The 12,568-nt window shown below is 41.6% G+C and overlaps 1 protein-coding gene across 1 annotated transcript in view; it reads right to left on the bottom strand.

Annotated features, from left to right (window-relative positions):
* Positions 1-12,568, bottom strand: part of LOC306751480 (zinc finger SWIM domain-containing protein 6-like) — a gene marked incomplete at its 5' end in the record, with an annotated part of 35,943 nt that overhangs the window by 1,448 nt on the left and 21,927 nt on the right. Inside the window, 10 exons of the mRNA XM_079235057.1 lie at positions 1-1,189; positions 3,015-3,096; positions 3,176-3,339; positions 3,983-4,140; positions 5,231-5,366; positions 7,379-7,639; positions 9,009-9,155; positions 9,727-9,873; positions 9,968-10,144; positions 10,925-11,104. The exon at positions 1-1,189 is cut by the window's left edge and continues 1,448 nt beyond it. Of these exons, the coding sequence (XP_079091183.1) occupies positions 327-1,189; positions 3,015-3,096; positions 3,176-3,339; positions 3,983-4,140; positions 5,231-5,366; positions 7,379-7,639; positions 9,009-9,155; positions 9,727-9,873; positions 9,968-10,144; positions 10,925-11,104 (2,315 nt within the window). The 3' untranslated portion in view covers positions 1-326. The remainder of the gene's footprint in view (positions 1,190-3,014; positions 3,097-3,175; positions 3,340-3,982; positions 4,141-5,230; positions 5,367-7,378; positions 7,640-9,008; positions 9,156-9,726; positions 9,874-9,967; positions 10,145-10,924; positions 11,105-12,568) is intronic.

The following is a 12,568-nucleotide window of genomic DNA, read 5'->3' as shown; positions in this document are numbered from 1 at the left end:
AATACCAGCTGTTCCTTTTATGGTTTAACAGTGTTTTCTTTTTTTTCTCCTTCAAATTTCAACCAAATTTTTTAGGAGAAAACGTACCCTAAAACACATTTCACATCTTATTCCTGGGACGTCCAGCTAGTCGGCGGTCCTGCGACTTATTCCACATCAGTCTCTTTATTCCCCTTCAGGAAGTCGTGTTCGTCGCCACAGTCGACCTTCGCAGCGGCAAATCGTAGGAATAAGATTTGCGCGAATGTTGTTTTAGGAGAATTTTCACTTCAAGTTAGAAAGGATGTATTAAAACAAAACAAAAACGGGCTATTTGGCCCGTTGGATCAACCAAATCTTTCTCGAACGAGCATCATGAGTTTCTTCTTGCCCTTGTATATCTGTTTCAGGTTGTCTATGAACTGCGTGAACTGGATGTGTCCGTCGTGCGCCATCAGGAACGTCTCCCTGGCTTTGCTGAGGAACTCGATGAACTCGCTGTAGTGGCGCGGGCTGATGTGCGTCAGCCGAGAGTGCGTGGTGTTGATGTAGGCCCCGATCGTGGCGTCCAGCAGCTGCCTGAGCGGAGCCTTGTCCAGAGGCATGAGCTTCCCAGAGTTCCTGCGACTGTGCAGCGCCACCATGCCCGGCGTCGTTAGCGTGCACCGCCGCAATATGTCCGACAAGACGGTGGCGCACTTCACGCTCTTCACCACCAGGGGGATGACCGACGCCAGTTCGTTTTTCCCCAGCGAGTGGCTGAGCGCGCACGCCCAGAGCACGTCGTTGATGGCCGGGTGCGTGTCTTGGTTGTAGCTGAGGTTCAGGTGGGTCATGGCTAACGTGGCTAGCTTGTACGCCCTCATGGGGTACCCGCGGTGCTCCATGTAACGCGCTATTGTAAACAGCTGGGTGTAGTTCATCCCCGTGGCGGCCGCGTCCAGTACAATCTGATAGGCTGTCTCGAAGGCAATGTGGTCCTTCTCGCAGAGCGTGAGAGCCGAGAGGGCACAGTTTTGGGGGTCCTTCATGGCACACTGCAGGGCCAGGGTGCGGGCCGAGTTGGCCAGGTTCTCCTGCTGGTGGCAGTCCAAATGCAGGCGGACGATGGTGCTGTTGGACATCACGGTGCTGGCCACCACGCTGGTGGCTTCGGTTGGGGTGAAGAGGGTGAACCAGCTCTGCATGATGCTGTCCAACGCGAACACGCCTGGAGAGAGAGGGGAAACAAAATGTGAGTTTGAGATTCATGTCTTGCAGATGAAAAGCTTTCCTGCTATTTGAAAACGTTAATTATGGTGTTCCTCAAGGTTCAATCATAGGAACTCTTCTTTTTCCATGCTTCCATTTTATGTATAATAGGTCGTCAAAAGAAATTCTAAGAAAAGTCACAGTATAGTCATTAAAAAATAAAAAAGCATTGATTCAAACATCTTTTTCGACTATACCTTGAATAAGGAAAGTAGCACCGTAGTAGCACTTAAATTGCACTTTGTAGTTTGACTTTATTGACAGGGTTCATACACATTTTGACCAGTGGATTTCCATGACTTTAAACCAAATTTCCATGAGCAAACATTTAGTGAAATCTGGGTGTAAACAGTACAAAGTGAGTAAATGTAGTATTTAAACTAACAATGAGAATACAAAGCATACAGTAAATCTTAAATGACAAATGAATGAGACAATAGTTTGATTAAAAGAATAAACATTTATATAGATGCCTGTATGTATGCCTGCTTATATTTTGAGCGTCTTTCTTTTAAAAGCATATTAATTATTTCAAACTCAGCGTAAATGAACGTCATGAACACATGAATATAACACATTTACATGACTTTTACTAAACTTTTAGGATTTAATTTTTTTCAAGGACTTTTCCAGGTTTGGAAATAACCATTTTAAAATTCCATGACGGTAAGAACCCTGAATTGAAGAAATTGTACTTTCTTGATTCTTGTTGTTCTGAGTTTGTAAGTCGCTTTGGATAAAAGCGTCAGCTAAATAAAATGTGATGTAATTCACAGTTACAGAAATGTTAAATGTCACCAGGTTCATCCTTTAAATTCTGCAGTCTAAACAATATAAATGGCACTAAAATTCTTGACTTCCGGAAGAAATGACGTTGCTTCTCTTTGGACGTGCTCTTCTTCCGTTTTGAGGATTCAGACAAAAATAAATAAGAGTCTCAGGACGACCTTTTTACCTTGTAATCGGATATTCTATTTCTAATTCTGTGACCTCAGAAGGCCCGGTCCCGCTGTGCAACCCCAGCTGGCACGTTATCAATGCCTCCATTTAAAGTCCGCTCACAGAAACAGGGACTCCTTGTCGCTCCCCGACATTCACAAGAAATCTGGGAGGTTTTTTTATTTCGGTATTTTCCCCGACAGAGCTCCGTCCCTCTGGGCACAACTTCCTGTCCACTTCAGGGAAACTCAGCCACCGGGTTTCAGTATTCAAGTCCAAACAAGAGGTCCACTTAATCAGCCAAAAGCCCTCAATCTTCCATAATTACCACCCTGCCGGTCATTCCTTCGCACTTTTAATAAACATCTTCTCTGAGCAGCAAACATCCACAACTTAGACACTTTAAGTCAAGTCTAGGTGTACTTTAGGACAATTTTGTGGTACTTCTATTCTGAATTTATGCAACTTTTATACAGCTGCATGTTGTAGTTATTCTACAAAGTTTTAACATAAAAAAAAACATGATTTATAAAATGTGTTATGTGGTGAAAACATTTAGCTCATTGTTTTATTTAAATATGTGAATTCATGGTCAGGATTGCCACTTTATTTAATTGTTCTACAATTGTATTGTATTTTTACGTATAATGCTTCATAAATCTGCTTGAACCTTTCTAGTAATGTTAGAAGGAAAAGGCAGTTAGATTGTCATTTATATCACTAAACTATAACTAACTAACACCAAAGCTCTGGACTTACTCGTCCTATATTGTAACAGAAGGACAACATTGTTTTCTACAGATGACGACGGGCTTTTGTTGTTTTCGGTGTGAAAACAAACTCACCGGCTTCAGTGGCACAAGTGACCAGCCATCGCACCATCTCTCTCCTCCGCCAGTTCAGGGTGGACAGCGTCATTCTCATCACCTGTAAGAACCCAGAGATTAGCGCTGAATCGGCTTGATATTCCTCATGTTTCTGTGTTGTTGTTGTTGTTGTTGTTTACCTGAAGACCCAGCTCCAGGGACACTTTGAGCAGCGTGATGTCCGGCAGGCTGTCCATGAGAGTGGCGATCTTGAAGGCATCCTGGGCCAGTTTGAAGATGTGTGACGAGGAGTGGATGTTCTTCTGGATGGACTCTAACACTGTTTCCAGTTTACGGGCGTCGCCTGAAAACAAACAAACAAACAAACTCATTTTCACTTTTCAGTTCATCAATTACTCTTCTCCTGTAATATTTATATCTCATACTTTTTTCATGACCACATAAATGAATCTTAATATCTTTCACTCAAGTGACACTTGTGTGGTTTGTAACATTTAGTAGCTAAAGTGTCAGTATTATTATCCATCACAGTATATATATATAAAATTATATATTATATTTTTATATATTAAGTGCATACCTGTCTAAAACCTGTTCTCTTTTCGTATACTTTTACTACACATACATGTATGCCTACTAATAGTTAATGTGCTTTAAACAGACGTTTCCGATCAAAAAGGGCGAAAGTGTTCCAAAAAAAACCACTCGAAGTGGGTAAAAAGCAACAATGTAGCAGGTTTTTAGGTCGTCGTGGGCAACCACCACAACTATTCAAGGGTGTCTGCACATATACATTATATATATATATATATATATATATATATATATATATATATATATATATATATATATATATATACACACATACATATTCAAGTGTTTGTTTGGAACACTTTTGCCCTTTTTGATCGGAGATGTCATACGGACACGTCTGTTTGGAGCACATTAGTGTGTGTGCGTGTGTGTGTGTGTGTGTGTGCGTGTACCTTTAGCAGCAGTGAGCATGGTGGAGGCCAGTTCACACTGTTGGGTCTCTATGTGGCTGAGCGTGAACCAGCGCGGGAGGCGGTTGGGCACCACGGACACGATGTGGTGCGGCCGAGACAAGTCGCCGGAGGGGGACGTGGACTCCAGGACCGGCAACCTGCGCACAGAGAGAATAAAACTTTATTAGACGAACACACACGCGCGCGCGGTCTGAGGAATATTTCACGGGGAAGTTGTCGTTCCTTTTATCGGGTCAATCAATAGTTTCTGGATCTTCGCCTCAGGTCGTGAACACTGAGAACAGCTTTAAAAATTATTCCCGTTCGATTCTCTTACAGCTGCTATGAGACCTCATCCTAAAGAAATATAAAGATTCGGCGAGACGATATATATATATATATAGGTCCGTAACCCCCGTGGCGGTCAGGGAGGAAACCAACGGCGTGTATTTATTATTCACACATTTCTATAAAACTCGTTTTCAGACGCGTTTAATAATTCAGTGAATATTCCAGTAAAAAGGCGGTGTTGTCATTAAACAGAGCCAAAGATAGATCTGAAATCCGCCTCTCCGTCTCCGGATCCCTCACACTCGTTCACACACAAACCAAAAGAGATGGCAGGAGTTACATTTACACGTTTTGTCCGATCCGCAGCAGAAACTACTCTTTACTTCAGAGTACTTGTACAATAGACGCTTTCTCAGACTGCGGGAATGTGAAAACAACGGTGTGGTTTTGGAGCTTTTTCCAAAAATTACAGTAAAGTTAGTTGGCAGTAGGACCTTGATGCTTCTAACTTTCTCATTTTAAATGTTAAATTAACCGAATATGCAGCAGAACTACCGTCATTAACGTGTATTAATGTGGATTTTTATCCAATCGCGACATATACTATATACATTTTTGCACCTATATGTATTTTTTTTAAATTTATTTTGCATACCGAATATTTTTGTGTCTATGTAAATGTATTTGCTGCTGCCACAAACGCATGTCCTCTTGGGGATGAATAAGGTATCCATCTCATTCTGACAAACCTGTACTTTGCCATTACTTGTATAAGTTACTTCACACAAGGTCGCGACCTCTACGTTTTCAAACGTTTCCGTCCTTCTTGTGTCTAAAACTCTAAAACATACGGGTTGTAAAATGGAAAGGCAGCCGTGTGGACGCAACATGTCCGTCAGATGAAGCTGCACGGTGTCCTGAGCGCTTTAGAGAAAGACAGGAGGCGTTTCTACTCACCGCATGGCCCTCAGTGCAATTTTGTACGCCAGTTCGGCGTCATGAGGTAGCAGGGAGGTGAAGAGATACTTGGCAAACGTGTGCATGGGGACGCTTTCTCTGTAGAGCAACTCCCCCAGACCACTGTAAGGACCAGCTGGAGGAAACAGACAGACAAGGACACGATACAGTTAACAGAGGTCGGAGCGGCACCGGATGCCGACCTTGAGATTATTTCCCAGGCCGACGTGTCGACATGTTTGATTTGAGAACAGAGTATCAGGATGACGATCACTTCGTTAGTCAACCACCACAAACGCTCTGAGACTTCCTGAAACCTCACGCGACGAGGACGTGCAAAAAGAGAAATTACAAGAATCGCGATGGCTTCTGAGAAAAATGATTTTAAAGATGGATCCACCGTTTGTTTCTCTGCACATTTTGTTTTTTAATTACATTTCAAGATAATAACTCTATTACAGATTAAAACAGTCATTTGAGCTCAAAAGATGGGAATATTTCAAAGGATAAAACTGGTGATGATCTACCTTTTTTAATCTTTATGTGAAAAAAACAACAACAATGTGTCTCTAAACAATAAAGAGAGGCCTGTTGGTTCTTTCTGAGGAAGAAAACCTTTAAAAGCAGATCACAAATATATAGTTTCATCATTTAAAAAAAGCTCTATAATCTCCAAATACAGCTGGTAACTGTAGTTTTTTTCAGCCTTTTCTACGACAGGAGGAAATAGTGCATTTGTTGGGGACTTTCACATGCGAACTGTGGGGAGACCAGGGATTGAACCGGCGACCTCGTGCTTTCAGAGCGACCGCTGCTCTCCCCAAGAGCGACAATGTTGACAATGAGATAATACAAACTTCCTGTGTGCATTAAAGAGTCACAATCTAAACCCAGCAGCTCAATCAATGATTGAGCAGCTCAATCATTAGTGGGTTTAGATTGTGACTCTTTGTGATGAAGGCCTTGAACCATGATGAGCCACCACACACACACACACACACACACACACACACACACACACACACACACACACACACACACACACACACACACCCCGTGTAAAAGCACACAAAGTTGACACAGCAGACAATAAAAGCACAAAGAGCTGGTTGTGGTTCAGGGTGTGCGTGTATGTGTGTGTGTGTGTGTGTGTGTATATGTGTGTGTGTGTGTGTATGTGTGTGTGTGTGTGTGCATAAAGTGCGTCGCTCCGGCGTTTGGAAACATTTAAAAGGAACAGTTTGACATTTTGAGGAAATGCACTCGTTTGCAGAGTTAAGATAATAAAACTCAGTCGACCTCATGTCTGTTCCTGAAGCTGGAGTCAGTGGACAGCTAGCTTAGCTTAGCATAAAGACTGGAAACGGGGGGAACAGCTAGCATTGCTCCGTCCAAAGGTAATAGAATCTGCATTCCAGCACCTCTAAAGCTCACAAAGGACTAAGTAACTACAAACTAGTTATCAGGATTATGTATTTATTAATGTTTTACGAAAGAGAACGTAGTCAGTCAATGAGTCATTCACTCATAACACATCTGATAGTTACATTAATTTGTGTAGTCTAATAAATAAATAGATAAAATATGTGAACACAAAAAGGACAGAAAAATAGATATAAAGCTAAAAACAAGCACAACAAAGTTAAAAGGTTAAAATGTAACTACTATGTACAGATGTATATTAAAAAAATAGTAATAATAATAGCAGTATGCAACCAAGTAAAACAATATATTTAATCTGTGTTTAGTCTTTGTGCTAAACCAAGATATCATATCTGGTTAGCGGTTAGCTGCATATTGGTATCGATCTTCTAATTTAACTCTAATTCAACAAAGTGAATGGCCGCATTTCCCAAAAAAGCCAAAGTATATTCCTCTAAATGTAAACGGTCTGCTGACACGCTGAGTGAAGAGCTTGTTAGTGTGCAGCCTCAGAGCTGCTAACGGCTAGTCTGGACAGTAAGAGTTGCAAAAAAACAAATCAACTCAGGATTATTTACAAAATGTCCAGAGAAAGTGGAAAAAAAACTCTCCGGTAAAATGTTCAGATGTGTATTCTGTGCAAAATCAAAATACATTGAATTTTATACGGCGGGAAAAAGAAAAAAGGAGCTCCAAATACTCGTGAACACTTTTCTGTTTCCTCACCCTCGAGCAGGAAAGCGGCTTGTTTCCTGAAGATCTTCACCAGCGCGTCGTTCAAGTTGACCTCTTGAAGCTTGGCCAATAGCTGCTCTTCGTTGCGACACACTTTCTCCTGAGCGTAGAGGCCGTCCGGCATCATCCTCTGCTGCCCTAAGCCAATCAGAGCCGTCTCCACGGCCAGCGACACGAACGACTCTCCTTCCTCCAGGAAACGCTGCACCGGCAAAACAGGATGCTCCGTCCGCCGACCCGAACCCGGCGAGCCTGAGGGGGAGGGAGAGAGATGACTTAGAGGTGTGTGTGTGTGTGTGTGTGTGTGTGTGTGTGAAGATGTTCCCTATGGGCTGAGCAGAGTATCGATAAAGCTATTGATCTATTTGTTCGCTCTGGTGTTCTTTTCAGAGGGAGTGAATCCTCCTGAGGACGAGAATCATGTGTTTTAATGGCTTTATGATGGTTTGGTAGACGTCACAGTTCATCCCGGGAGAGTTAACAGCACACGCACGTATAATTAATATAAATATATATATTAAATAAAAACGTATATATATATTTTTTTTTTTACAAAAAACACAATAAAATATATATATATAAATTATAATAATAAAATATATATATATATATATATATATATATATATATAAAATAATATATAAATAATAATTATTATATATATATTATAATATATAAATTAAAAAAAATATATAATAATAAAATATATATATATAAATTATAATAAATAAATATATATATATAAATAATAATTGAAATATACATACATACATACATACATACATACATACATACATACATACATACAAATAAGAAACGCAGCAGCAAAAACACTCGGAAGTCTTAATTGAAAACGTTCACAACTTGAGAAGGTGGTGAACGTGCGTCGGCGTCATCAGTTCACCTTCTAGAAGAAACAAACCAGAACAACACACGGTGCTCTCTGGCTGCAGTTTGTCGAAATCCGTCTCGCTGAGCTCCTCCCACCCTCTGCATAATTAATGCATTTTAATTGGAGTGTTTTTCCTGCCGCATTTCTTATTCATGAGCTGTTATTGGAGGATGACTGCGGGCCAATCGGCTCGTCTGTGTCATGGCCGCTGATTGCAACCCGAAGGCCTGCAGCTCCGACAGGAAGACGCAATCACTGCAGCCGGGGAAGCGTGTGCGTCTGTGTACTGTATCCAAGTACTTAGATTTTACATTAAAAACACATTGTTGAAAGACTAAATCAGTGGTTCTCACACAATCAGGGTCTAGTTTGGGCTCCTCGCCAGAAAGAACGTTTTATTTAAATAACTTTTCGATGCCTTTTTTTCCCGATGCAGATTACAGAAAAGTCTGAAAAAGTCTCTCCTGGTTTGGTTTATCCGGCGACCCTTTAGTGGGACCCGACCCTTTTGTTGGGAACATAACAGCAACATCCTGCTCTAAAATTGATTCATCAATAATCTACAAAAACGTCATAAAGATCAGATCTGTCTCTTTTTCTACCTTCTGTTGCTGATACTTCAGAAGGCGGCGCTTTAACGCGTAATGCAGTACTTGTACATGGTTGTGTCGCACTTCTTCCTACTCTGTGTGTCCGTGTGTGTGTGTGTGTGTGTGTGTGTGTGTGTACCTGAGAAGTCGAGCAGCGCTGCGCCGCCGTCCTCGCCGCCCCGCCCCGTCTCCATCAGGGTGCTGAACAGGGTGCCGATGGGGTCCAGAGGGTGGCCCACCCAGCCCTCTAGGTTGGTCACCGACGTGACGCCTTTATGGAGCAGCTCTGTAACAACGTGAACACACACACACTGTTGATCGTATATTTACACTCATTGCTCGGGGTTTTTGTTCCAGAGTTAACCAAATTCAATTTAAAACCCGTTCCACTGTCATGCTGGTCAAAGAACGATGAATTATTTATTAAGTACAAACATTTATTGACATTGTCATCATATTTTTGTCAGAAACTCAAGAGCTGTAAATAACAATAATATTACTGGTAATACAATTAGTAAATTAACATAATCTGGACCCAGTTAAGTGGCGGAAAATTGATGGCTAGATCATAAAAGATAATTAAATGTAATTAATTCCTCCAGAGAGTCGACAAACACACACACAAAAAAAGTTATAACTAATGTTTCTTGACAGGCAAGAAGTGGAGAATAAATAAATATATTAAATAAATAAATAAATAAATAAATAAATACACACATACGTGTATGTACATATATATATATATATATATAAAATAAATACACACATATATATTAAATAAATATATCAAATAAATACACACACATATATGAATAAATATAAATAAATATATATAGACACTGAAGTAGAAAACTGACCCTTTTTGTGCGTGCGGAAGAAGTCCATCTGTTTCTGCTGCTGCCTCCGCAGCGTGTTGACGATGGCGATGGCGAGCCGCAGCGCCTCCTTGGGGTAGCCGTGAGACCGCAGTGCGTCCACGCGGGCGCACGCCGTGGGGACGTGCTCTGAAGGACAAGAAAAGACGTTCTGACGTCCGCCTCTCATTTGCGTCCTTATTAAATTAAACCGCCTCTCTCTCTTTCTCTCTCGCTCTCTTACCGTGCCACAGGGGCCACCCTCGGGCGTCGAAGAGGGAGCTGCTGAGGTTGTCGTGGTAACAGTAGTTGGCGTAGTGGTCCTCGGTGATGACGTGCTGCAGGTGGGGGTCCTGCCAGTGCAGGTCGCAGGCCTCGATCGCCCGCGTGAACACCGTCCGGTGAGGCCGAGTGAGGGAATCTGTGAGACACAAACGCGTCAGTTTAGGTGAAAGGGACAGGTGCATGCTGGGACGTTAGTTACTGGAGATCGAGCAGTGGTCGTCTCACACAGAGGCCATTTAAGAATGCAAAACGTGCTGCAATTTGCGTCAAAATCCACTCAGAAATCATCAAGTTTTTAAGATTTCTTCCGTATCAAAGTGATCCAGTGACAGTGGTCTGTGCACCTATGGGTGCTCTGCAAACAGGAACTGCTAATGGCTCATTCCGCATTTTTATTTTATAATTATGCCACAATGTAAACAAATATAAGCTTTAAAACAGCTTTTCTGATCATGTTAAATCTAAATCAAAACACAGAATTATAACATCTAAATATCTTCATAAATAGATATATTAGGGGCCACAGTGTTAGACTGTGATGTTTTTATTACCCGCCGATAGAAACCTACGTCCGTCTGTATTTTCTCCGGTTTGGTGGAGAGGAAGAAAGAAAAAGCTGCAGGACCTCAACTGTGTTATTAGGCTCATTCTATTAGCCACAGTGAGAAGGTAATAAGGCTTGCAGGCACAGAGATTGAAGGCAGGAGACTTGATTAAAAGAGAGGGGGGGGGGGACTTAACAGTGTTAATACAGATGAGGAGGAGGAAGAGGAGGAGGAGGAAGAGATGATGCTGCAGGAGAGAAGAGAACGAAACCTTCAGACGCAACGCAGGAAAGGCTTTTGGAATATATATAAAGAAAGAAAGAAAGAGGTGCGTGAGGGGTGTCATTGGGTGTCACCGGGTGTCATCTCACCTGGGTGGCCTGGAGGGCCCTGGGGCAGCGCGTTGGTCAGATTGGTCAGCTCGCTGCCATGGTTACCGTCCTCCAAGGGGCAGACGTCCACGCCGTTCCACCGGCGAAGCTGCCGGAGCCAGAAACCCTTCTGCTCGGGCTTATAGTGGGGGTTCAGCACGATGCACATCCACAGGGCTCCTGCACACACACACACACACAGTGACGTCAGGGGATGAACACACACACACACACACACACACACACACACACACACACCTTATCCTGCAGAAACACACTGCTAGTCATCGTTAGTGTACAAAATATTAAAACGCACAATAGAATGAGTCGCTCCGAGTCGTTCTCATCTCTTTGAAACAGTAAAATAGACTTAATAATCTTAATAATCCAAAATTACATTAATAAAGCACTTTGTGCAGCTTCCATTATCATTTGGTTTGTTTTATGTCGGTAAAAAGTGAAAAATGTCCATTACGGTTTCCTTGTTCGGTTCAAAACGCCCAAATATATTCAGATTACGATACTGTGAATCAACAAAAAGCATAAAATTCTGTCGTTTTCAGAAGCTGGAACCATAAAAAGGTTCGACTTTGAAATTGACAAAACAGTTCATTCTCGGTTTATTGACTAATAAAAGTTCTGCTAACTCGTGACTGCATTCAATAAATAATATTTAGTATTCTTCTGGATTCACAGGAAAGAAAAGGTTCTATAAAAAGTATTTTAAGGATTTAATGCAAAAAATACTACTACTATTTAGATTACTAGAGATATTTTTAAGGGTTAAAACCCAACAATGGTGATTAGACACGTTTTGAATACCTGTTGAGAAAAGGCTTTCCTTAATGAAGTATGACAGGTTTATATTAAATGTGTTTAGCACACAAGAAAACGTGTGACATTTAATATTAATTAATTGAATAAATAATTCTTGGTTTAGAAAATAAAGAAAACTCCAAAGTGACATCTTCAAATGTCTTTTTTTAATTTATTTTTTAAACCGAGCAGCCATACTTTGATTTATTGTTTCAGTGATTTCTATGAAGCAGAAAAACCAAAGTGTGCAAACGTGAGGAGCTCGTCTGCATTGTTGTCGGCTGAAGACACGAACACACACGAAGAGGAAGAAGGTCCGGGAACAACGGACACATTAGACGGATAAAGAGAGGATGAAAGATGACCAAATGAAAAGAAAGGAAGGGAGGAGAGGGGAGTGAATGCAGGAGGGAGGATGGGGGGAGGGGACCGGAGGGGAGAGAGAGAGAGAGAGGAGGATAACGCCTCTCTCTCTCGTTCTGTCTCTTTGTTAGGCTGCTTCAAGGACAACAACGACCAGGGAAAACAGAGCCCTGAGAAAATGATGTCAGACGTGTAAAGTGACGAAATGCAAAGCAATAATCTACAACAGGGGGTGTGTGTGTGTGTGTGTGTGTGTGTGTGTGTCCGCTCTTTTACATGTTGAATCACAGTTTTGTAAATAAGCAAATAAGCTAAAGTCGACGGAATCAGCAACTGAGAGCGAAGGTGTTTCAGTTCAGAGCCCTTTATGTTGTGCACATAATTTTGTACTTAATAATAATTGTGATTTATGCCACAAAGATCTGAGGTCATTAACTATTTCCCCCCCGGTTCAAGGTGACGTCT

This window comes from Taurulus bubalis (genome assembly GCF_910589615.1).
Source record: "Taurulus bubalis genome assembly, chromosome: 19".
Taxonomy (NCBI): Eukaryota; Metazoa; Chordata; class Actinopteri; order Perciformes; family Cottidae; genus Taurulus; species Taurulus bubalis.
This window is presented reverse-complemented; position numbering and strand designations above follow the sequence as displayed.